Source organism: Heliangelus exortis, chromosome 9 (assembly GCF_036169615.1).
Source record: "Heliangelus exortis chromosome 9, bHelExo1.hap1, whole genome shotgun sequence".
Taxonomy (NCBI): Eukaryota; Metazoa; Chordata; class Aves; order Apodiformes; family Trochilidae; genus Heliangelus; species Heliangelus exortis.
The window spans coordinates 4,243,341-4,269,852 of NC_092430.1; the positions used below are offsets into that span (position 1 = coordinate 4,243,341).

At 40.9% G+C, this 26,512-nt stretch overlaps 1 protein-coding gene across 7 annotated transcripts; it reads right to left on the reverse strand.

The window, feature by feature from the left end:
• Positions 1-246: 246 nt before the first annotated feature.
• Positions 247-26,154, reverse strand: MFF (mitochondrial fission factor). 7 transcript variants are annotated; one of them, XM_071751750.1, is made up of 10 exons: positions 25,856-26,154; positions 20,896-21,113; positions 19,416-19,588; positions 18,133-18,221; positions 14,446-14,520; positions 10,764-10,922; positions 8,320-8,337; positions 5,123-5,185; positions 1,502-1,586; positions 247-886 (listed from the first exon to the last, which is right to left on the reverse strand). In XM_071751750.1, the coding sequence occupies exons 2-10, from the start codon at positions 21,110-21,112 to the stop codon at positions 755-757; spliced, it is 1,011 nt and encodes a 336-aa protein (XP_071607851.1). In that variant the 5' UTR covers position 21,113; positions 25,856-26,154; the 3' UTR covers positions 247-754. The 7 variants fall into 7 exon arrangements, with proteins under 7 accessions (XP_071607851.1, XP_071607852.1, XP_071607853.1 ...); XM_071751751.1 differs by lacking the exon at positions 8,320-8,337; XM_071751752.1 differs by lacking the exon at positions 14,446-14,520 and having other exon boundaries at positions 25,856-26,003.
• Between the last annotated feature and the right edge of the window lie 358 nt (positions 26,155-26,512).

A 26,512-nucleotide genomic window follows, 5' to 3' on the forward strand; every position in this document is an offset into this window, starting at 1 on the left:
CCCTCACTACTTCCCAGGCCCATAGTTTAGATTAAACCTCAGCTAAATTGACTTGAAATAGTATTAAATAAGGTCTTGTGATTTGTTGGTTTGTTGGGTTTTTTTGAGGGAGTTTTATTAAATACACCACATCAGCAGTTTGTACTCCATCATCTTTTGATCACTCACAGACTTTATAGTATTTTATAGAAAAAAACAAAATTAAAGCTAAAAAATTACATACTACATATACACCTCTGGGAAATCTGCATGTTAGCAAAGAATACCTTTTATTTGTTGACCTGAACATGTGTTTAAACAATGAATATATTCATGGAACAGGACACACTCCTTGAATATGGCACACCTCAAACTACTCAGACTGAGGAAAACAATCGTTTGTAATTGCATCTAACAACAGAACAATAAAAACTACTTTTTATTCCTTTGTTCTTCTGTTTTTTTTCACACTCATTCCATTCATTCTCTTCGCACTACACCCAGGGGTTATTCCTGCAGATCCCTGTCCTCACACTGCACCAAGCAAACTTCCTGTTGGCTGCTCTGTATTTACACTGAAGCATGCAAAGAAGGACGCTGCAAAAATCTGCAATGCAAATCTATGGGATACATAAGAACTGAACGGCAAGGTGTCCCTTTAACACTGCAACTCTATAGCCTCTGTCTGTCGTGTTCCAGTGTAGGAATTATAAAACAAGTCAGAAACAAAGTTTTGCAAAGTATTTGTGTTTTCAACTATTAAATATTTCCGTGTCTAACGCCGAAACCAAAGCCAGCTGTTGAGTAGCCAGAAAGCTACAGTAATTGAGTACATGATCATTTCCCTTTTTGCACGTTCTTTGTTCTCCTCTTCCAGGAGCTGCAGACGGCGGTTAAGTTTGATTATCTAAAAACAGATACAGCCTTTTAATATCTCATTAAAAGCTGCCAGACTTTCTAGAAGCTTCTGAACAGCCAGGTAAAATGGTGGGGTGTCCGCCATCTGTCTTGGACAAATGGATTTGAAACTGTTGATAATATGAATTTTTTCCTTCAGCATCTGGAGATCAGGTCTTGCTGTCCCGAGTAAGTAGGGACAGAAATGGAGCTGGAATCTCCACATTCCCAGAACACTACAGGACATGTGAGGGCAGATGTGCACAGAGGCTCCCTCGTTTTTTAATATTTCATTAAAAGTTGCCAGACTTTCTAGAAGCTTCTGAATAGCCAGGTAAAATTATGGTCTTGGACAGATTTGAAACTGCTGATAATATGAATTTTTATCTTCAATATCTGGAGATCAGATCTTGCTGTCCCGAGTAAGCAAGGACAGAAATGGAGTTGGACCCTCCAGATTCCCAGAACACTACAGGATATGTGAGGGCAGATGTGCACAGAGGTTCCCTCGCTGTAACCATTATGAACCCCTGTGCAGCCATGCAGAAAACCTGCCTTCCACACCCCCTATTTTAACATTACAGCTTTTTCTTATTATTATTATCACCTGCTGTACTTCACATACCTGTCGTCTTAAGGAAGCAGCATCTACAACTGTCATGTCATCTGGTGTTCCCTCAAGTGCAGTATCCAAGTTGGAAAGGCCGTATCTGTCAGAGAGAAGAGAGAGCTGAGCTGTCTCACCCACACAAACATGAGCAAGTATAGAATCGTAGAACCACAGAATAGGCTGGGTTGGAAGGGACCTCAGAGATCATCAAGTCCAACCCTTGATCCACTACCACTGCCATTCCCAGCCCATGGCACTGAGTGCCACATCCAGGCTCTTTTGAAATATCTCCAGGGATGGAGAATCCACCCCTTCCCTGGACAGCCCATTCCAATGTCTGATCACCCTCTCCAGAAAGAAATTCTTTCTAATGTCCAACCTAAACCTCCCCTGGCACAACTTGAGACCTCTTGTGCCCTCTTGTCTTGCTGAGAGTTGCCTGGGAAAAGAGCCCAACCCCCCCCTGGCTCCAACCTCCTTTCAGGGAGTTGTAGAGAGTGATGAGGTCTCCCCTGAGCCTCCTCTTCTCCAGCCTCAACACCCCCAGCTCCCTCAGCCTCTCCTCATAGGATCTGTGCTGGATCCCTTCACCAGCCCAGTTGTCCTCTTTTGGACCCGCTCCAGGACCTCAATCTCCTTCCTGAGCTGAGCTGCTACAGGTTAGGAATAACAAAGTGAAGACTCAGAAAGTCTATAGCCAGTATGTGTTGTGAGTATGTCAATGCTACCTCTGAACCAGATTATTTTCCAACAGGTAAAAGTAGTTCCTAAAGCCACACAGAGGGACCCTGACAGGCTTAAGTGCAGGAAGATCAACAAGTGCAAGGTCCTGCAAATGGGTTGGGGCAATCCCAAGAACAAACACAGGCTGGGCAGAGAATTGACTGAGAAGAGCCCTGAGGAGAAGAGGTGCTGAGGTGCTGGTTGATGAGATGATCAACATGATCCAGCAATGTGTGCTTGTAGCCCAGAAAGCCAACTGTATTCTGGATGCATCAGAAGTGTGGCCACGGGAGGTAATTTTTCTGCTCTGCTCTCTTCAGACCCCACCTGGAGTTCTGTGTCCAGTTCTGGACACTTCCAGCACTGGAAGGACATGAAGCTGCTGGAGCAGCTCTCCTACAAGGACAGGCTGAGAGAGTTGAGCTTGTTGAGCTTGGAGAAGAGAAGGCTTCAAAGACACCTCAAAGCAGCCTTGAAGTACCTGGAGGGCCTACAAGACAACTGGAGAGGGACTTCTTACAAGGGCAGGGAGTGACAGGACAACAATGAAAAGTTTCATACTGGAAGAGGGTAGATTCAGATAAGATAAAAGGAAGAAATTCTTCACTGTGAGAGAAGTGAGCCATCGGAGCAGGATGCCCAGGGAAGCTGTGGATGCCTTGGCCCTGGAAGTGTTTAAGGCCAGTTTTGGTCAGCCTGAAACAGTGGGAGGTGTCCCTGCCCATGGAAGGGGGTTGCAACCAGATGATCTTTAAGGTCCTTTCCAACCCAAACCATTCTATGATTCCAAGCTGCACCAACTGTTGGGTTTCTCACTTCTTAAAACCTCAGTTTCCAGTATTAGTTCCCCCTGACTTGTCTCCTCATGAGGACATACTAACAGCTTCAGAAATTGAACAAAACAATATCAGAGCTACCACGTTCACAAGAAAATACACCTAAAAGAATGTCTAGCACTTGCTGACAGTTAACAGTGAGCTTCAAGTGACATGAATACAAGTAGAATTTCTCAAGTGTGCAGAATGAACCAAAGTGTAGGGACTACTTTTGCACTCCTGGCTTTTTCATCACTTCCATCACACACCCATAGAATGCCCTCAGCTCAGGCAAGATCCCCCATCTGGAACAACTTGTCAAGATTCCCTCTGTCACTGCTCATTAATATCTTGTTTCTAAATATGAATTGCTCTTTCTAGTTGAGAGTTCCATTAGTCTGCACTTAGAGACCAATGAGATCCCTGAGCACCACTGTACAAAAGACATGAAGTTAGTGACATCTTGATCTGTGGGGTTTTTTCCACTGAAGGGTATAAAGGAAGAGGGAAACCTTATTCAGGTGAGATCAGGAAAAAGACAGCTTTTAATGAGCTTTTAAACAGTCAAATAAACAACTGTCAACAGTCAGAAGTGTTTTAAAAACACCATATGGGACACACAAAAAAGTTTTGGCAACTTCTTTTCAAATCCTTTTGTTAGAAACAGATTCTCACTAAGGCCACTATTAATTTTTTATTTTAACAATACTTGAAACTCTCACTGAAATATAATTTATGCTATTTATTACTTGTCATTTGTTCCATTTGGGCAATGTTAATAAGACTGAAATGGTTTTTTTTTATTATTATTTCCTCAATCCTGTGAAACTCATGGTGCTATCTCAGCCAAATTATTTTGAAATAAAACTAACTTCATTATGAAACAATTTGAACATTTCTACTGTTAGAAGTCTGAAACTTTGCAAACACAAAGAAATCAAGCTTTCTTTACTATCTGCAGGTCCTCTGAAAGCCAGATTTCTCAGGATGGTTCTTCTGTAGGCATTTTTTTAATGTGTAGTAGAGGGAAAAAAAATAAATAAAAATGAGAAAACCCCACCTGATTGGCTGCATAGCTGTCCCTCACCATCTCTTGGAAAAAACAGAGAGTGTCATCATTTCACTGAGATGTGCACTCCTCCCTCCCAGGTCATGTCAATTTAATATAAAATATCAGTATGTCACTGCAGCTCTACCAACTTCCAAATCATTCAAGGGATTAAATCAAGAGGGCTACCAGCAAAAAATCCTTTGAGCCCTCACAAAAAACCTCTTGGGCCCTCACAAAAACTGAATTCCTGTTAGAGAAGAATCATCTGCTTGAATCCTGAGTCTGCTTAAGCATGAATGTACTCTTCCTTTCAGTGAAAAGAGAGAAATGCAGTGGGAAATGAGAACAGAGGTGGAAGGAACTATGTTTTACTTCACCCTGGCCACAAAATTCCATGTCAATATCCAGTTCCACTAAAACTAAATCCATCTGCCAAGTGAATGGCAGTGAAAAGATATTCAGCTACCACTAACAAGCAGGCATGTTACTGAGGACATCTGGAAAACATGAGGTGATGCATGGCCAAATTTTCTAGCAATAAAAATATGAAACTCACTACTAAACAGAAAATGCTTGAAGTATGTTGAAGGGTAATTTAGAGTCACCCCTCATCACCTCCTTTGAGCCAGAATTCTGCAGCACACTGTGTCCATTAGACACTCTTGGTCTCTGTGGTATTTTTTTGGCAAGCCAAATTTTACAGGTGGTGTAGAACTAATCAGTACTAACAAATCCATTCTGCCCTTCCTGAGAAAAGCCAGAGGCTGGGAGGTAATTGAGAAATACAGCAAGGATCAAAAGTAGAGCACCCTGGGATCTGTGCAAATCAGGAACTTAATTTAAGGACAAGCCCTTCACCACACTTCTTTGCAGGTGACTCGGGTGGGTGGGAGGGAGGGAAAGGTGTGAAGTACCTCAAGACCTGAGAGGGAAGTTAGAAATAAGCACTGCCTTTTAAAGTAAGGACATTAGAAATAGTCTGACTTTTAGGATCTAACTTAGTGGATCATGACTGGCAAAAAAAACCCAAAAAACAAAACTCTTTACCTGGTGTTGTCATGATGAGGGTTAGAGGAAGTGATAGCAGCTGACCCACCACGTAACACTGGCCTACAGCAGGGTTTTGCAGATAGAAAGGAAAAGACAAAAACAGGAGATGACAAACAGAGATAAGAGGCAAAACACAGAGCAAAGGAACATCAAAATACTTCCACTGATACTGTATAATGCTTCATATAATAATACCTATTTATTTTGATTCAAGTTCAGTCATTACTGAATGTTTATGCAGCTAAGACATGTAGGGATTTTTTTTTATGTTAGAGCTTCATTTATGGAAGACAAACTGTTGAAACAGAGATTAGGGTGGAGACTATCAACCTTTTAAAATAACCATGGGAAACTTCAAATAATACTAAAAAAAAAAACCAACAACAAACCCACCTAAAAAACCAAAAACCCACCCAACAATACTGGAAAAAAAAGTATCTGCACGTGCTTACAAAAGCCTTTTTAATCATCCTCTGCTCCCTCTAGGGAAAGGGGAGATTTGTATTTTCTCTATTAATCTATGCTAGATGTAATTCAGAAAACTCAGATTAGTTGCCTTAGAGCTGAATACAGCTGGATCTTTCCATAAAGGAGTGACTAAAAGCTTCACATATATGCTATGAACATCCTTATAAGTCTTGCTCTTTCAATTTCTTTTCCTTTTCTTTCTAGGCCAAAAGAGAGAATAGGTAGAGTTTAAGTTGGTGCAACTATAAAATATACATTACCTTTGCAAGAAACTACTGTGTCCCAATTTACTTAAGACACAAATACCACCAGTCCCCTCTGACAAAGCCAGTACCATGTGCCTGCATCACCTCTAGTGATAAGGCATTAGTGCTCCACAGCATTGATGTGGAACAAACTGTTCTAGAGCTTGAACTATTTGTCAACTTTTTCCATTTTCCCAGCACAAACAGCAGGTGCTTGTACCATGCATTTAACCCATGCACAGTCCAGGCTATAAAACTAAAGACAGAGAGGATCTAGGCATCAAGGTCTTTACAGCAGGTACATGCAGGAGGCAGAGGTTTGGTGCTGAGGTGGCTGGGAGAATACCTGGAAATGAGCAAGAACCATGGGAAAAGATCAGAGCCACCAGATCATTTAGAAGGACAGGATCTAGGAGCCTTCACAAACTCTGCTACCTGCTACACTCCTCACTGGGACTAGGTCCTACTCTCACCAGTGCTGTAAGCACATACCAAAGTGGTTTTCATCCATCACACAAGGTAAGTCAAAACAGAAAGCCCCATTCCCAAGACATACAATAAAAGCATATTCTTACCTAAATGCATGAGGTCTTGCTGAAAGTTATCAAAAAAGGTACTCCTATTTTTTAACCAGAGAGAATTCAGCTAGCCTAAAGTCTTGCCTGACATGCCAGAACTCAATACTTAGAGAAAGGGCAAGAAATTGAGCAAATAGCAGCTGTGGAACAGGTTGCAGAATTTCTCTGCAGACTTAATTCACCTGTAATTAGTGAGCAGATAGGTGAACCCCAGCTGGGCAGTATCCAGCAGGGATTTTCCACATCATCTGACACAGGACAACAGTGTTTGGATTTTGTGTAATGAGACTGGCAGGTCTCAAATGCTCTCTAAACTCTTGGTCTCTGTGGTATTTTTTTGGCAAGCCAAATGTTACGAATGATGTAGAACCAATCAATATTAACAAATCCATTCTACCCTTCCTGAGAAAAGCCAGAGGCTTGGAGGTAACTGAGAAATACAGCAAGGATCAAAAGTAGAGCACCCTGGGATCTGTGCAAATCAGGAACTTAATTTAAGGACAAGCCCTTAACCACAACATGGCCAACCTTAACCCAGCATGGCCAAACTGTTAAAAAGCTGCACATTATTCTTCCTTTTCTTTGCAGTTCACATTTTATTTCTTTATAGGTAGACCCCGAAGGATCACCTGAATATTCACCTGCCTCTTCTACACTGTTTTGTTTTTTTTTTTTACTTGCTTGGTTTTAAATATATCAACAACAAAAAAATATTATATAGATGAGAGTGGCTTCGTAACTGGGATGACCTTATCCCAAAATCAGCAGCAAGTATTTGGTAAATAGAGAATGGCCAAGTGTAATACTGTCAAGTTATGAAGTACATAGCCTTCTCTAAAAAGCTGAACCTAAGTACTCTAAAACTTGGCATTTTCTGGCTCCTTCTGTCAAATTCATCCTAAACATTACCACATAATCAGAAGAAGCCCTAACTCCAAGGCCATGGCCACTCAACACTTAGCTGTTTTGTTGCAAATACAGTGGCAGCCTGAAACATGAAGGGAATACCCAGTAATCCCACTAAATAACAGTGGGAAGGCCATGACCAAATGAATCTGGTTGGTCTAGAGCAGAGCATGTGATGGAAATACCACAGTCATGACACTGGTGTTGGGAGGAAAACCACAAGGTGTGGACAAGCTGGGAACCTGGGCCAACCTTCCACCATTTCTGTGCAGACCCACAGGGGACTGAGGGCAGCACATCCTCTTTGTTCAGCAGAGGGAGGAGCTGTCTTCACCTCTCCCTGCACTTTAAACACCTCTGGAAATCTCAGAAAGGCTCTTAAGAATGGGCACTAGGACTGGGTGTGTTTTGGATGTGAACTGGGTAAGAAACCCAGCTTCTAAAGGGCAGAGAGGATTGGTGCACTAAAGCATCAGTGACTGGGGGAGGCTGCTACCCTTGCTCACCTCAGTACTACAAGTGGTTACTTGCAACCCGTTTTACTTCTACCATGAAAAATATCATTAACTTGTTCACTATAAAAAGTGATCTCCTAACACCTCAGGACATGATTTTTTGTGTGAAGTTGGGCATTTAAGGACAGTGGCTCTTTAGAAAGGGCTATCCTGAAGACAGGAAATAGTAATAAATTTCCAACTTTTTTTTTTCCCCTTAATACTCCTTTTTTTTTTTTTTTCTCCTGTTGACCCAAGCAAGAGATGAAAAAGAGTTCAGGTAAGTATAAATTTCAACACAACTCTACTATGTTATGTAATTGCCTTTTTCCTTGCATTTCATACATCACTATAATCTCCTTACATGAAGGCTTTTCTTTGTTTTATTTTTTGTTGTTGTTGCCTAGATCATAAAGTATCAGTCTTTAAAAGGCACTAGGTATAGGCAGAATTTGACAGAAATTCAAACAGAAAAATTGTTAGAACTGGAAAACAAAACTGACCTATTTTTCTTGTCCAAGCTGAAGGAACGCAAGAGTAAACAGTGATCATTAAATTGTTGTCCATTTAAATAAACTATTATGTGAAAAGTGCTGGCTAAACTCTGCATAATTCATTATCTGCAGTAGCACAATCCACATCTACTGTTAGCAGTTTTAGTAGATTGGAAAAGTACTTGGTAAAAAAACAAACAAACAAAAAAAAACCCAAAAAAAAAAAGAAAAAGCATATAATGAAAAATATTACTAGCACATAGTCAAATCTTGTTCATTTAGAGAGATCTCTTGTAATATTAAGCATAAATTGTTAAAATAGATAAGGTTTTGAGATCAAAAGCACATTACACAGAGCAAAAGAACAGAGTGCAGGTTTGGAGCAGTTTAAAATGAGCACTATTTTGCAACCATGCAAGTGGATTATCCAAATTTCACATTCCTATGCCAGTTGTAGAGGAAGGGTGGGTATCTAAACACCCAACCAACAAGAATACACTTTCACCTTATTGAAAAGTTCATTATTTTGACACCTATTTGTACAGAGGTGACGAGAAACACTTTGACCATTTCTTACAGGAATGGTTAATAAGGGCACCTCAAAAATTAACCCAAACCAGGAAGAGTAAAGCATCCCTTCAAGTATTCAGAACCCCAGTAATTTTCTGAGAACTGATATAAGTTGAAAGTGTACGTATGTTTTCCAGAATCCAAGAAAACATAAGGAAGAACATGCCTAGTGGAAGCCAGGAATAAAACTTGTTAGCTTCACTGCAAACTGGGGAAAGGGCTAAAATTCCAGTCAATATTCTAGCAAGGACACTTTGCAAAGTATTGGCAATTGGTGCTATTCACAGAATTCCTGAATTCCTAGAGTTTCTCCTTATCCAGGAGCTTTAATTTGGCAAAATAAAAACAAACATGTCATTCAATTTAATTTTTAATATTGACAAGTAAAAAAGGTATTGCTGTCCAACTGCTGACAGGCACCAAAATTTTAACAATCATAGCCTGAAATTTCATGGTGTTAAGTCAAGGTTAAGCACCTACCTCACAGAATTTAAAGTGAAACTATGCAATTAATGTCTTTTGAAGCTGTTTCCTTTGGTTTGGTTTTTTAAGTCCCAGGTTAAGAACATAAAGGCCAACAAGACTGGAGCTCTGTATCAATCAGAAATGTTAATATGAGCATTTACATACTGCCAGGTCAGTGGTGAGCTACAGAAGGGATCAGCTTGGAAAGTGACTGCAAACACACATTCACAATAAGATTGGTTTGATAGTCACATTTATTACTAAAACAACTAGAAAGCAAACAATTTAACTTCACTCTAGAAAGTATTAAGGATGCTGCTGAGATTTTAGCAACCAGAGGCAGAACTTCCTAGCACAAGCCACACAGCAGGGCTGCAGGAAGGGTGAGCAGTTCCTCCCAAAGCTTTTTCCCATTTTTTCCCATTCCCATTTCTCCAATTTGATGTCCTGGCAAGATCTGGAGGTCTCAACTGGCTCTGCCCTAGAGCCTGTCAGTGTGCACTTTTTACCTGATCCTCTGTGCTAGCACACTATGGAAATCAGAACTGCTTTTGGTAAATTAACCCTGCCATTATTGCTCTTTAAAAACAAGCCATTCTTGCAACACTTAGAAGTGTCAAATCAAAACAGTCCAAGGATAAACCAAGTGGGCAAAACTTCACTGAAGAGAAGATTCCAACATGCAGTGACTGCCATGAGGCTTTTTTTTTTGGCTCAGGGCATCTCCATAAAAACAGAGACAGGATTAATCAGAGAAGAAAACAGCTTCTCAGTAGACATTGCCTTCCTTGCTCTCAGCATCCAGCAAAGTAGTCACCATCAGCCACACATCACTCAGAGATAATTATCCCAAATGGAAACTGAAACAGCCAAACATCTTGACAAATTATCAGAAAGCAGTGTCTGCAATAATACCTTGCATAATTTTCTACTCTGTTTTTGCACAATTGTTTTAATGCTTTATGACAACATCAACCCAATCTTATTGATTTGCAAGGCTGCTCACCAAGAGAAAAGCAGAAGACAAAGCTAATAAATTTGCAGGCTCAGGACCAAGTATTAATCTCAGAAAACACTGAGCATCTGGGAACAGCAAAATGCCTTCTACTCACAAACTGACGCTTCCTATTTTGGTTTTGATTTGTAAGGAAACCTAAACAATGCTACATTTGACTTGATTTGTAAGGAAACCTAAAACAATGCTACATTTGACTGGGATAGAAGCATTTTGAAATGTGAATTTTGGACAAGTAGATTGCTTATGAAGAGTGAAAGCAAAGGAAAACAAAAGCAAATAATTTCATCTCATCGTTTGGTAAACAGAAATCAAACTCCACTAAAAAAAAGGAGGAAAGGAAAAAAAAAAAAAAAAAAAAAGAAGCAGCAAAAAGCTGGCAGAATCAGTGACAACCAATCACCTGCAGTTTTCATCCAGCACATCCAAGACCTGCTGGTAAGCCCTACGAGTGGAAGACTGGATAAACGACAAAATGCCACGAGCAGAGTAAAGATTAGTTCCATCTTCAGGTAACATATTGGGAGGACAGACACGAGCCTGTTGCAGTGATGGTGTCACACTGTTCATACAAGCACAGTAAATGAAGAGAGAAATAACCATGGTCAGATTTTTCAAATCAAAAACACCTTTTCAAATAGATCCCATTCCAAAATGTTGATTACTTGCTTTTGGTTTACCCTTCTCCCACCACTGTAAGGTAACACGCCCAAATTCTAGTACTCTACTCTTCAGAAACAAAATTAAGTAATAATACAAGGCCACAGTTTTTTTGTCTGTTATCCAAGTTTTGACAAAGTCCTCATCCAGCTAAATCTGTACCTGTTGAACTCAGTATTCTGATCCCCACTGACATAAACGAAAAACATTTTTACTAAAAACAGCATTAAAAAAAATAAATCCAACCCATAATCTCTTTTCAAAACACAAGTCTTTTCCTGTAAGGAGAATCTTGCATAGACCCCCTTCAACAAAAATTGTACTTCAGGCTGTGACTAAACAGCAACAGTATTTTGATGGGCACAAGAACAAAGTTTAAAGGCAACTGCAAGAAATGTCAAAAAAAGCACAGAATTCATATCCCAGTAACAACAAATTATATGATCTGGGTTTTTGACTGTGATGCAAAAATTGTATTTAAAATACAGAGGACTGAAATTCAAACATGACCATTTGGAGTATACAAACCTCATCTCTATCAGACAAAGTAGTTTTGAGAAACTTCTGATTTCCTTGTGTTATTTTACATGCAACTTAACCATTCACATTCTCCTTCACACACCAAGATTTACTTTTTTTTTTTTTAATCAGGAAACCTTTAAAGGCAAGATTGTTCTAATAGGAAGTGATTAATTTTAACATACTTGTAAATATTAACACAAGTGCAAAACAAACTGCAAGTCACTGTATCCTTTAGATCTTGAGATAATTTTTATTCCAAGAATACTACCCATATTTAAAGACATTTCCTTTTTTACTACCACTTATGATTTGCTCCAACACTTTTGGAGTTAGAATGTCAATCAGATGACTTCAGGGCACTTTTAAGAAATTAAGCAAAGCATTAGTAGCTGAGTGCTTGCAAGCTGGTTTTATATTTGGATACTCTCTAGATGGGTCATAATTCTATGGATACTCTTACTTTGAACAGAGCTGCTCTGCACCAAAACTACAAAGGTGAAGAGGAAAGAAAATGAAATTGAAAAGACAGATTCAAAGCATATTACAGGGATGAGACTTCACCCACAGAAGAGTTCAGCCATCCTGTGCCTCCAGAGACTTGCAAAAAACAGCAGTGGCTGATGCTTGACTAATAATGTCATATTTATTTCCTAAACTGGAAATACCTTTTCATGCTGCTGTAGAGAGTACCACTGGACAAGAGGAAGGAAAAAGGAGAAGGAGACATTGATAAAAATCTACTTTGTATTCTTTACATCTCTCACTGTTCTCCAAGACTTCCACAATCCATCTTGATTTCACATTTATAATGACTTCTACTTTGCAATCACTGGGAGGAGTCCCACCCACACATTTTACTCTTGAATTGCATTGGAAATGTCAATATTCACTAGCAAAATATCAAGAAACAGGGTCAAGTAGGGAAATACTGCCACTAAAGTGAATTTATGAGCATTCTGACTGGATTTGCTGACTTGAGGGAAATGAGGGAGGAGCTAAAGGATTGTACTAATAGTGTGGTTTATATAAAAAGTAAGTTTTCCTGTTCATCACATCAAATATTTACAGGCTGAAAGCTTTAAAAAAAGGTAGAAAACATTATATATATTGAAAGCTAGGAGATATTGTCAGATTTCTTTTTTCTGGAATATGAAATATTACAATAATGCTATTTGCATACAAAGTCTGCTGTAGATACTGAAAAAAAAAAAATCCCCAAAAGCTGTTTAACTAAAACTGCACAAAATTCTCTTGAAGAAATTGCCATTTGCTGATTAAGCAGAACGTGTATATGTATAGCAACAAAAAACAAAAAAACAAAAAAAATCAAGGTGAACTCCAGAATTCTGGACAGCTAATTCTGAACCCCATGGTCTAGTCTCTGGACTACTTTATCCTCATTGTTTTATAGGTGGCTTGTAAGAAAAGGCAGTTTTAAGAGATTACTTCATTCATTTTAAGCTATTATTTAATTCTTAGTTTCTTAAATTATTTAGTTAAGAGATTTAAATCTATTTGCTCCTGGATATGAACTGTGTAGCTACATGAAATTACTTCAATTCTTCCAATGAAGGCTACTGCTAATTTTGCTCTACCTCTAAAATGCACAGTCTGAGAGAGACTTCTCTCTTTCTTTCCCTCTGAAAATGAGAATAATTCTATGCTGGGCTCAAATGGCAGGATTAAGGCAGATGTGTGGAGGGGGGGGAGGGGGGCAGAGGATGGGAAGAAAAGAAACAAAAACAGATGACAGATTTTTCTTCTATCCTTTTTCAAGATTCCAAATTACTGCCCTCTAAATATGTGGGAGTCTTTTGGACAAAATCAAAGACCATGGAAAAGAATTATTACGAAGCAAATAAATATCTGATATGCAAATCCCCCAATATGACAAAAGAAAAAAAAAAATCTCTAACATAAGGAAAATCCTCTAATATTTAGTATGACTACTTACTATTAGACATCATCACTGTACCCATTCTCTCCCCCATTTCTAGTTAAGTGGTCTTAATCCTAGGGTAATTTTGGTTCAAATTTCAAAAAAAGAAATTCTTATATACAGCTCCAGCCACTTATTTTGGTTAGAAAAAACCCTGGTTACAAACACCAGTCAGTTCCAGAGTTTGGGACCAAACCAAACAACATGGGATTAGAGACATTGCTGTGGAATAGCCCAATGACATCTCACTAGAGGCAGAGCTTTGACCTTAGCAGTAACCTCCCCTAAACCTCCTCAAAACATTTATTATGTACACAGGGCTTATTTCAGATATTTCTCTGAATTACAGTTCTGGAAGTATCAGATGAGAAGTAAACAGATTTAACTAATTAAGGTTACTTTAAATTCAACCACACAGACAGACTGTATTCTCATTAAAGACATGCACACCACCACCTTTTCCCCCCATGGCTTGCATGAAGACCAGAATTTCTCAAACTGTAAAACTGAACTCTCTAGAGAGATGAGTTTTTCTAAGGGAGCAGAAAAAAAAATTAAACATTGTCCCTGTTTCCATTGCTGAATTGGTGGTTTGTTCAAAGCTGGCTGGCAATGGCCAGTAAAAAGCTTGCTTTTTTCCAGCTATTGAAAAAAGCCAAAGAATCAAACAGACCAAAGCTATTTTGAAATAAGTTTTTTTTTTTTCCAAATTGGTTCTTAGTTGAAGCTGTCCCTCTGCTTTTGCAGCCAGGAATTTTTCCCTATGCTGCCTACATAGGGAAGTGTTTTGGTGACGTTTGAGAAACCCTGAAACAAAAATTAGAAACCAGATTCAGTGTAGCAAAGGCTGTTTCATATTTTATATGCTGAACTACAGGTATTTAGTCAGCAAATTAGTACTGCAGAGCTCTACATAATTAAGCACACTCTTGATTTTCATGAACCAGGTAACATTTAGGCTTACGTGTAATCCTTAGTCGAAAGAGGTGACTGGAACCGTGGCATTTTATTTCTTGGGACAGTATCTGATCTGTACCACCTTGAATAATAATTGTAATCTCTTAAGTAAGTGTCCTTATAGATAGAGGAGTTGCAATTTACAGAGCTGTCATTATGCAGACAGATATTGTACAAGCAGGTGCCTACTTGTTAGTCTCAGTTTTTCTAAAAAAACATTTGAGAATTACTGTCTTGAGAGAAACCCAACTCCCAAAAGTTTCTTGGAACTGTCTCTGCATGCAACTGGATGACAAGAGGAATAACAGAAAAACCCCAATTATTTATACCACGTAGAGAACACTGTGAGAGGGAGCTCAGCCAATTTTTCCACTTCAATCTGACAATCTATTCAAAAATGTTTAATTTTGTCACTTTGTAGGTCAAGCACTGGCATTTTGTTCAGTACATCTGAACATTTTGTCCAAGGAGGACAACAGTGTCCCAGCTTACAACTGGAGTACTATAGTCCTACTCAGAAAACAAAGGTTTTAAATGGCAGTACTCCATGTGGCTTTTTAATGGGGTCCTTATCACAGCATCTGAGCAGAATTTCATGTCTATCAGGGAGGTAAGAGAAACAGGCATTTAAAAAGGATTTTTTTGATAGGAATTAAATACTCAAGTAAAACATGGACTCTCTTTCCTATCTGAAGATGTGAACCATTTTCACACAAGCACAGGAATAAAGAGCTGATCTTTGTCAAGTCAGAGGACCATAGTGTTTGTTACTGCAGAAGTAACCTACTTAACCATGACATGAACATAAAACTCAAGACAGTGTTGATGGAGCAGAAATGTACCATTATAGTATTAGAACTAAGATTTTTTTTTTCAGCCAACACTGGAAATAAGAAGTTTAGGAACAGCTTGTTTCTTGTGTCTTCATAACACTGGAGAAAATGTTTCTAGATGGTATGATATAAATGAGGTAACAGGACAGTTACATTTTCTGTAGTGCAAAGAACACATTTGTAGTAGAAGTTGCCTCATCAGTCTAATTTATCAACAAGGAAGCTCATCTTAAAAGACATGCATTACTTTTCTACAAACCTCTAATAGAAATAGCAGCCTAAGGTGATACCCAGTACCATCTGAGGTAGCATAATTTACATTAAGCAGGTTTGTTTGCTTGTATTGCCTGTTTTGAGAAATAAAAACACATCCTTATGGGTGGCTTCTCTAAGTAACTACCAGAGGGAAAACAAAATGCCACACTATCAATTTTGTTTGTAGAATTGCTACTTCTGGTTTTATTTACATGAAACTTGCAACTTCTTTTTTGCAGTTTACAGTATATGTCCAGTGGACCTAAACTGGGAGGAAACAAGAGCCAAGAGATACCTTTTTCACTAAGTACAGAAGACTTGGCATCCCTGCAGTTATGTGAGCCATGCAAATTCCACTTTGAACATCAGTGTTTTCCAAACTGAATTCATGGAACATTCTCCTGAGGGTTAGCCAGACACATTCCCCAGCCTCAGCATCACTGAGAATGCCACAGGACGTTCAAAGTGGTTTCTTTTTTTGGATTGCACTGAGTCAGAAGAAGGAATGATGACAGAAAAAGGAGCAATTCCTAGAAACCTCAATTATTTTGAAGGAGATGATTGGCACATTAGGCACAGCATAACTTCTGCCAGAAGAAAACAAGTACTTAAAAGGACAAGTGAAAATGAAGTTCTACTAAAGTTTTACCTGCAGGTCAGCAAGTGTGGAATGCTGCACTGAGCTGCTACCACCTCTAAATGTGTCATAATTTCCTGACTTTTGTAAATGATAAACTGAATCATGCAAGCTCCCAGCTATATGTTCATTGATCCTATCCATTTAACACCCATAGTTCCATTTACAGGATTCCAAATTTGTATCCTATTGCTAAGCTTCTGAAGGACTGCTAATAGATTAATGATTAATAAGCTGTCACAGCAAATTATATCCAGACCATTTTAAACCAGTAATTCTATATAAAGCTACTGAGCAACAACAAAGTGCCAAGTGAGCTTTACAGATTTATGATTTTTGGATTCAACAAGTCCAAACATACATGAGACATCTGACAGCAACTGGATACATCCAGTCTGAGCTGATCTTGCCAGTTTCTCAGATGGTCTCCATGACTTTTGGAAGACTACACTAACCTGAGGAGCAAGGATAAGGTGATTTCAAGAAATTACAAGAATTCATATGCCATCCGTTTGTTTTTTCATTTAAGCCCAATACATAAAATACTGAGGAAGCAGAACTTTTGGGTAAACTCCCTTCCAGGCAGCTCCCATCACATGAAGACCATCTAATCCAGCATGCATTATGTGCAGACCACGACTGACAAAAAAAGGCCACTCCAGCAGTGGGCCTGACCAGTCTGACCAATCCAACAGGACATCACTGGATGACCACAGGAAACCTGGGCACTTAGTGGGCTGCTAGAACACCTGGAGACCAAGCTGATCAGGAGCTTATGGATGAAAAGCTGGTTTTGCCACCTCAGTCAAGAGGTACAACTCTTGAGACTTGTGCTACCTTTAAGCTTGTATGAACCAAATTCCCAATTAAATAAGATGAGGAAGATAGGCAACAGTACTTCCATGAAGGTTTAGAAGATTTATATCTCTAAATATATCTCTGAATATCTCTGAAACATGCAAAAGAGTACATCTCACCAGTTTTGGACAAACTAAGAGACATATAGGTAGCACATATAGTACCTCCTAGTGCTCCTGCTGTGAACAGAAGAAAACAGACATTTCTAGGACATAATTCACTTGATCTATTTTAGACTGAAAATAGGTAGATCATAAGTAGGTCATGCACTTATCCCTCCCTATTTATTGAAAATGAAGTTTATGTTGACTTAGCAATAATGTTATTGATGTTATACAGTCTACACTGGAACAGATTAATCCAGTCTTTCCTAAACTGAAGATCCTTTCAACAAGGGAAAGTAATCTTCAAGGTAGCTGTATTTGGAGTCTCGATGAGTTTTAAGTGTTACACACACTGCAAAAACAGTTGTTTCCAGGTGGAAAGAAGCTATTATTCATATGAAGCTGTGATTAATCAAAGACTACTATAACTAATAAAAATATAGAGGCGTATGACTTCAGAAAACACTATAAGAACTGCTACCTCAGATGGTATCAATAGATGAAGTTTCCAATTCTAAATGCTACTTGCCACTTTCGTTTTAAGAGGCTGAGATATGTACTCATAAATTACAAGACATTAGGCACACTAATACCAGACCAAAAATTACGTGTTGTAAAATTTGAGAAACACAAAAATATCAACAATGAGAGAAACGGGAACGTTTTGATGCAGAAGGTATTCAGTTTTCAGAAAATTCAGAGGGGAAATAAAAAAATTATACCAGCTCAGAAACAAAAATCTCTTCAAGTAATAATTTGTGATAACTGGTGAAACCAGCTGTGGGCCCACAAACACTCCCACCCATCCACTGCAAGAAAACACTTCACAAATGAGTCACCTCACTACACAAAAAGCGTAGAAATTAAGAAAAACGCTGGCCTTGTAATATATAAAATTATGTCCCTGCCCCAACAATAGAAAAAAACCCAAGTAATAAGGAGATGAGGACTAAAGGGAACGTGTAACAAAGCTGTAGCTGTGCACCTGCAGCTGTTGCTGTACTCACATGGAATCATTCCTGGCCAGCTGGCCGTTCTGTCGCGTGGCATTTTCACTCATGGAACGCTCCCTCTTCAGCCTTCCCACTGAGCGAACCTGTGTGAAAGGGGGAAAGGAGGAAATCAAAGACAGAGAATTCCAAGACAGACTTAACTTAACTGACACTGCAGATCTGTAGGTTAGATGAGCCCTCAGCTACAAATGCACGTTTCAGGGCTTCCCCAGTAATCAGGAGGGAAAAAACTGATGAGAGGATCTGCTGCTGGTCCATGTAAAACTCAAGGGCAGAGCTTAATGTGGTCCTGTCATTATTTCACCATTTGATCTGATGCCAAAAGGATGAACAAAGAGCATTTGGAATATGCAATAAAGCAATATTATATTTAATATTACTTCCTGTTCCCAGAGTTCAATGTATGGCTACTGCATCTTATGATCCTATATAACAGGCAGCTTCATAAATATTTTTAATCCAGGTGGATATATAACTGACATCTTAAAACTGAAAAATATTATGTTTATCCTTCTTTCAACCTTGTTTTCAGAGCCCTGTTAAAACTCACTAATTCTATGTGCTGTTATTATCAGCTGGCCACAAATTCCAAAGGTTAACTATACAGAATTTTTGTCTTCTGATAACCTGCAAATTAAAAAAAACAACTTGTGGCTTTCTCTTTAATCAAAAGGATATTTTTTGCTAAAACTTTTTTGAATAGCTCTAATTATGACTTATTTTTGTAAGCTTACTTTGCATCTTATGATCCTATATAATATGCAGCTTCATAAATATTTTTAATCCAGGTGGATACATAACTGACATCTTGAAACTGAAAAATATCATGTTTATCCTGGTTTTCAGAGCCTTGTTAAAACTCACTAATTCTATGTGCTGTTATTATCATCTGACCACAAATTCCAAAGGTTAACTATACAGAATTTTTGTCTTCTGATAACCTGCAAATTAAAACAAAACAAACTAACTTGTGGCTTTCTCTTTAATCAAAAGGGTATTTATTGCTAAAGCTATTTTGAATAGCTCTAATTATGACTTTTATTTTTGTAAGCTTACTTTGCAAGCTTACTGAGCATGCTAAGCCCAAGCCATCTGGCACTTAATGGAACTTCAGAGCTATAATTTGAACTAGTAGAGTGGTAATAAAAATATTTTTATATTCTCCCAACTTATGTTAGGCATCCAGTATATCTGCACCACAGTAGAGAAATCACTGGTCATTTCACTTTCTTTGGTGGAGTGCTTCTCATCTAAGCAAAACCAAAAAAAATACCAGCCTCTTCATTTTGTGGTGTCTGCTGGGGAGGTTTTTCAAGGTCCAAAAAATCTAGTGGTCGATCACTAAGAGAGATAACACGAGGAGGAGTTTTCAGTGCCAGTGGTTTGAATGGAGTAGACTGAAGAAGGTCAAGGTCTGGTGGTCTGGAAAATGGAATGTCTTCAGTATTACCTGCAAGAACATCAGTTGTCAATAGCAAGCAATCTGTTCTGAGGCCTCATGGCTTCTCCTAAAGCTCAAAAAGACATCAGCTGAGTTACTTTCCCATGCCAGCTAATTAAGTATATATTTCTAGAACAGGCCTTGTATGTTAACAACTACAGTTAAGGCTTTCACACAAACCACAAAAATTTACACATATTGTCTACTGGTTTCTCTGAGACCAACGACCCTGAGTAATCCTAAGCAACATCAACTATTCCTGAGAGAGCACCTTTGAGCTCAAGACCTAATCCTGTTAAATGTGAATTTGTTTAGAAATATGGTGAAGATGTCACTCTCTCAAAGGAGAAAGTAACATGCATGTCACACATTTTGTAAATCTTAAGGCCTTCAGTGGTTACAGGTCTGTCACTGAAAAGCCCATGACTATAAATACTGAAGAAACACTGATAGAGTCCACTCAATAACAGACAGAACCTTCACATAATTAGCATTCTGATTACACTTAAACACAAATTGTGTGGCTAATATATTCCTCATCTCCAAACATTTTTACTGTTACTTTAGCTTACAGTTCATTAAGAAACATGAGCTGTACACAAAAAACATCTATTTTTTTCACTAAAAAATTATTTACTAAGATGAAAAGTCAGCAATTAAATTTTCTGTTGATAATGGATCTATTAACGCTCTCCACTACAAGTTATACCAAAAGTATTTCCAAAACATTATCAGAGTTCAAGCAGCTTCCTCAAAGCTGATGAGCAACACCTGTTTGAAAACCAGGAAGCAGATTACAGGTCTGTCTTTTAAAAACAAACCAATACCTGGTTTTGTTCATCCAGAAACTCGGGGAACCAATTTAGAATCATAGAATCATAGAACTGGCTGGGTTGGAAGGGACCTCAGAGATCATCAAGTCCAACCCTTGATCCACTCCCCCCGTGGTTCCCAGCCCATGGCACTGAGTGCCACATCCAGGCTCTTTGGAAATATCTCCAGGGATGGAGAATCCACCACTTCCCTGGGCAGCCCATTCCAATGGCTGATCACCCTCTCCATAAAGAAATTGTTTCTAATGTCCAACCTAAACCTCCCCTGGCACAACTTGAGACCTCTTGTGCCCTCTTGTCTTGCTGAGAGTTGCCTGGGAAAAGAGACCAACCCCCCCCTGGCTCCAACCTCCTTTCAGGGAGTTGTAGAGAGTGATGAGGTCTCCCCTGAGCCTCCTCTTCTCCAGCCTCAACACCCCCAGCCCTCAGCCTCTCCTCCTTGAATTTTTTCCCTGGTTTTCTCCTATTGAGATGCAAACCTACCTGCCACTACAATCCGCTCTGGCACCTGCATGGTTACACTGGCATTGGGAAATCCTTCTTGGATGCCTGTGTCAAGGTCAGCATTTGGAGGAGCTACTTTGAGTTTTTCTGGGACCCTCATGCGCTGACTGATGCCCTCTGTGTACTCCATCTCGTACTGCAGGCGACTCATTTCTGCCATCTCAGCAGCTGGAGATGGGAATGCAGCCCCACTCATTCTGCCAAAAGAGAACCAAAAGCTGTGAGAGCAATAGAGGAACCCAGCAGAAAGGAAACTCTTTGTTCTGGTTACTAGGCAAGTGGTAGGTGAGCCTAACCGAATGGACTTCAACTTAAAAGAAAGAAATTATGCAATTAAAATTCACTGGAAGTATAGTCACGAGGAGCTGAGAGCTGACAGCAACACCCAAAGAAAACAAGAGCAGTGAAATGAGGCAACCAGGTGCCACTAATTGCCAGGGAGTGGGCAGGAGCTTGTGTTAAGCCCACCTGTGCCTGATTAGTGGCACCTGGTTGCCTCATTTCACAACAAGTGATGCAGTAGGAAACTTTCAAGGCTGCCCTAAGGGTCCTCAAATTCAGCTGTTACCAAAATCCCTGGAAATTCTGCATGAAAGGTACCATCCCTGCACTGTCTGGCTGGAAAAAAACAAAACAAAACAAAAAGCCAACAACAATTGGTAGGACTGGTAGGAAGTATATTTAGGATTGGTTAGAAGTCTGAAATATTTATCTGTAGTTACACAGATCCAGTGCACTGGTATTGCAGAAAATGGATGAAGTCTGACAAAACTGCTGAACAAATTCAACAAACTGTTGAATTAGGGAACAAAAGGAAAGGCTCAGCTTGGGCAGCAGCCTCCTGCTCACAGTCAGTCACCAAGAACTCACTCTGTCTGAAAAGAACAAAGTTTCTTATCAAATGAGCTTGAAAACCCAGCATGTGCATAACCCTTTCCCAATCACAAGCAATTCTGTACACTTCTCACTTCTGAATTTTTCAGTAAATGAAAAACCTTACTTTTGCAGAACAGATACAAGATGGGCAGAGAGAACAGAATTCTTTTACCCTTACAAAGGTTTGCCAATACTTCATCAATCCATTTTCCTAGAAAAGGAGAGGAATTTCACATGAAGCAGTAGGGGAATTTCACATGAAGCAGTAGGGGAATTTCTGGGCCATGAGAAACTTGTATCAATGGCTGAGAGACATAAAGAAGACAAAGATCATGATAACTGGGGTTTTTCTTGAAGTTTAAGGTTGAGAGAAAAAGAAATCCTAGAGCTGCACTTGGAGGTGGACTGGAAAGGAGCTGCACATGGAATCTGGTATTTGGAAAGGGAATTGGGATGGCTGAGCATTGTTCACCTGGGCTACTGGATCTTGCTGATGGCTCAGATCAAGACTGGTCAGGGCCTGGGTGAAGGAGTCTTCCTGCTGCTCCAGTTAGAGTGGAAAGAAACTCCAGAGGAAACTGTGACTGCAGGGAATGCTCAGTTGTGAGTATTCCAGGCAATGGCTGGGGACCTTGTCAACAGCTCAGACTGACACAAGGGTTATTTTCAGGGTTAGGATTGAGAGAAAAATGTATTTTTATACATATATGTAAACACACACACTAGGTAAAAGCAGTCACCCTGGCAAACCTGCCTATGGGAAACATAGCTTATTTATCCTATCAAGAAATCTTTTAGTGCTATAGCTTGAAGCAGTTCCCCAAGTAAAGTAATTTGTCCTGGCAAAAAGGGATGTTTTGCCACTACCAACTGCGGCTACACCTGTTTATTATTTTTGGCAGCAAGGCTCTGTCTGTTGCTGCCTGTGCACTCTTAACAGGCTGAAGATGCAGAAAGAACTTTGTGAACAAAACACCTCAGTGCAGAGCATCAGCGTGGCAGGTGAGATGGATGGACCACGAGCCATCCCCCCCACCACAACACAGAAGCAATACTTTTCATATTTATGAATATAACCTTGAACTAGGATTAACCAGCAGAGAGCAGAAGGAAGCACACAGAAGGATCTGGACTGTGGAACATTGTTTTAAATGCACACTTTTAGTATATTCAAGATGTGATCCACTTGGAAATCCATCCTGGGATCCTCAGTGTTATTCTGAGGACTTCCAATCACCACAGGACAAATGAGTAACATTGATCTCAAAGTCCTCCTGAGGCACAGCAAGGGTCAGGGAGAAGGCAAGAAGGTCAACGTTCTATGCAAACTTAAAAAAAAAAAATTGTTGTAAAGGAAGTACCTGAAGTGATGCAGATTTAATATATATTAATTAATTATTGCTCTTTGTATGATGTGAAAAGAACTGCAGCAACCCATTTCACTAGAAATGAACTCTTTACAGGAGTTCAAGAGGTTTTTAAGCAGCTCTGAGACTCCAAAATTCTTAAGATTTCACTTTGGGATTTTTTTTTTTTTGTCCCTGCCCTTTGCTCTTACAAGCCAAATTCATCCCTCTTGCAAGACACTGGCTACATCAAGCAGTGACATGAACAAAGTACACAGTCTTCTGAGATTGCCAGAAGGTGCTTTTCATTTCAAAATATGGTCTGTGATCAGTAGAGCATTTCTAAACCAACAGGAGTAAAAATCATAACGTCAACAAAACGACTGAATTTTAAGGAAAACTGAAGTACCCAGAGTATCTGTTTCCAGCAGCTTAAAAAACAATTATTATTATTCACAAGACTTAAAAAGGGTGTTTCACTGCTTGTTCACTCCCTACTTTTGAAATACCTGTATGATTTTAACCTGTCACAACACTGTAGCAGTGTTTACAGCACAGCTTCCCTCAAGTGTGACACTGCTTTTGCTGTTAAGTCTGCATGATAATTGCTTTCCAGCTCTAAGGTAAAACACAAGCTAAAACACAAACAAAAAAAGGACAGCATTAGAACAGAAACTATTTATAAATTAAATATTGTTGGGTGGGCTTAGTTGGACTTGCCAAAGAACTCTAGATGCAACACCTTGATGTCTTCCTACTCTTGTCTACTTCTCATCTACCCCCAGTAACTCTTAATAGTATTTTCTCTCAAATCTATTCCAATTTTTACCCCTTTTTACGAGACAACTGCAAAACTAAACGGTGAGATTTCAGAAAAACTTAAAATATTTAAGTGGAGCTTGCTCACAAAGCCCTCAGCTACTCAAAGAGAACAGAAATAAAAGTTATGTTTTCTGTAATGTTTTCGTTGCTCAATGCATTTTACATTAATAATGAATAAGGGAGAAGGAGAATTTTTAAATTGATATTTAAAGAACTAAGTAGCTCTAAAAAGGCATGAGAACAGAAAAGATGTCTGAAAATGATGAGACAATAAAAGTACAATTGCAAACACAGAGAAGACAGAGAGCAGCTGAAGCACAAATGAACACCAATGGCATTTAACCAAAGAGAAAAGGGAAGGGAAAAATCCAGAGAAGGAGAAGAGAAGAGACAGCAAGAGAAATGATAGAGGGTGAATGATAAGTGTTCAGAAAGACAGGGGGGTACCTCCTTTCCCCTCTCCAAAACACAAGTGGCAGCAAGAAGCAACAGCTATGAGCAATGCACATGAATCTGAAGGATGCCTTTTTGCCAGCTCTCTGGCAATAACCAGACAATTGGCCAAATCTGTGCTGCTACCAGAAAAGCCATGCAGGGCACCACACCATCCACACTGACAGGGCTGGTGTCAGAGTTACTGTGACAGGGGAAGATGAGCACTGGTAACAGTATTGCTGTGTCAGCATGGAGATGGGAGCAGGTTTTACACTATCATACCCCCCCAAATTTTGTAACTTCTCCATTCCTGTTTGTTCCTCAGGTGGCTACTTTACAGCAAGTCCATCCAAATTGCATGGGAATTATGAAATAGTCCCTTGGCAAGTGGCTGGATACTCTCTGGCAAGTGAAGGGGGACAAGAAGGACTTAAAGCAAAGGTAAGGACACATATTATAGGACCCAAATGACCCTAAAACTGCTGGTACATACATCACAGTGACAACCAGGACTGACAGCTATAAATAACAAATCATTAGTGAACAACTTGAGGGAAAAGGGAGATAGGTGTAGGCTAAATGCTGAAAGCTGCTCTGTAACAGTACAGTTACATGTGTTTAACTTTCAAAATACATTACCTCCTCTCCTTAGCACGAGAAGGACACCAACCCCCCTCCCCACTCTTTATTATACACAGACAAGGCTATGGCATCACAAAACACTTAAAACTGCCTTTTTTCACCTTCGTTTTCCTCCAGCCAGAGGTTTTAATGCCGAACAATTCTTTTTTTTCCCTTATCCAAGCAGAAAGAACACAGATAAACATTAGCATGATAAAAACATATTCAAAGACTGACAACCCTTTGTCTGAAACACCCCAAATATTCACCGTGTCGTGACAGCACAACAAACGAGAAGGCAGAAGGGGAGCTGGGGCCAGGAGAGCAGAGATCCCTCACCCAGCTCAAGGGAACCCTCAGTGCCCTGAAGGTTCGGGTTCCCAGAACACGGCTCAGAACCCGGTCCAATCCCAACCCACGGGAAGCGGCTGCCAGAGGTCCTGATCCTCAAACGCTTTCCGGAACCGGCTGGGAACCGGGGCCGGGAACACCGGGGGTGCGGGGCGGGCAGCGAAGGGAGGAGACGACACCGAGAAGCGCCTGGGGCAGCCCGGGGAGCCCCAAGAGTGGGAGTGGGGGAAAGGCAGCGGAGAAACGAGGCAACCGGGGAGGCACAGGGCGAAAAACGGGGCCTTGGGCCATGGGGGCTGAGGGGAGGGTGACACGGCCGGGGGAGGCGGCACAGGAGAGGCTGAGAGGAGCTCGGGGTGGGAGCCTCAGGCTGAGGGCTGTGAGGGGACTGTGAGGGGACGGGGGGGGGGGCCGGGCCCGCTCCCCTCAACAACCCCCTCGGCACCATCTAAAGACGTTGCCGCCAGGCCCCGGCAGCCCGTACTCACCCTGAGCGGCGGGGAAGGCGGTCGGTGAGCTCCTGCCCGTCCCGTCCCGTCTCGTCCCGTCCCGTCCGGGCGGCTCCTGCCGCGCCCCGGCCCCTGGCGCTGCTTCCCTCACCGCGCTCCTCCGGTAACCCTGGGAAAGGGGCCCCTTGTCCCCATCGGGCTCCCGTACGGGCTGCCGGGCCGGGGACCGCGCGTCACGTGACGGAGGGAGGGCGGAAGCGGTTGGTGCCGGTGCGTCAGGCCCGGGGCAGCCCGGGGGCCTCCATTTGGAGTCAGGGACGGGAGGGGGCTCCGCGCAGGCGCTGTCCCCAGGCCGCGGCTCAAGGTCACCCCTGGGCCGTCCCTGCTGCCACCACCCGCCTCAGGAGTGGCAGCCGGCGGGGCGGGTCCCCGCACCGGGGGGGGGGGGGGGGGGGGGGGTGTCCGTTGGGCTTCCCCTGAAGCGTCTCCCCGCTGCTCCCGGCCTGCGCGGTGCCGGAGAGAAAGGAGCCACGGGAGCGGCCCCGGAGGGGCGCGGAGTCCGGGCCGTCCGCCCCGCTGCTCCGTGCCGGTCCTGCTGTCCCCCTCCGAGCTTGGGCAGTGGGCCCAGCAACAGAGCTTATAGAATTATAGAACTGGCTGGGTTGGAAGGGACCTCAGAGATCACCCAGTCCAACC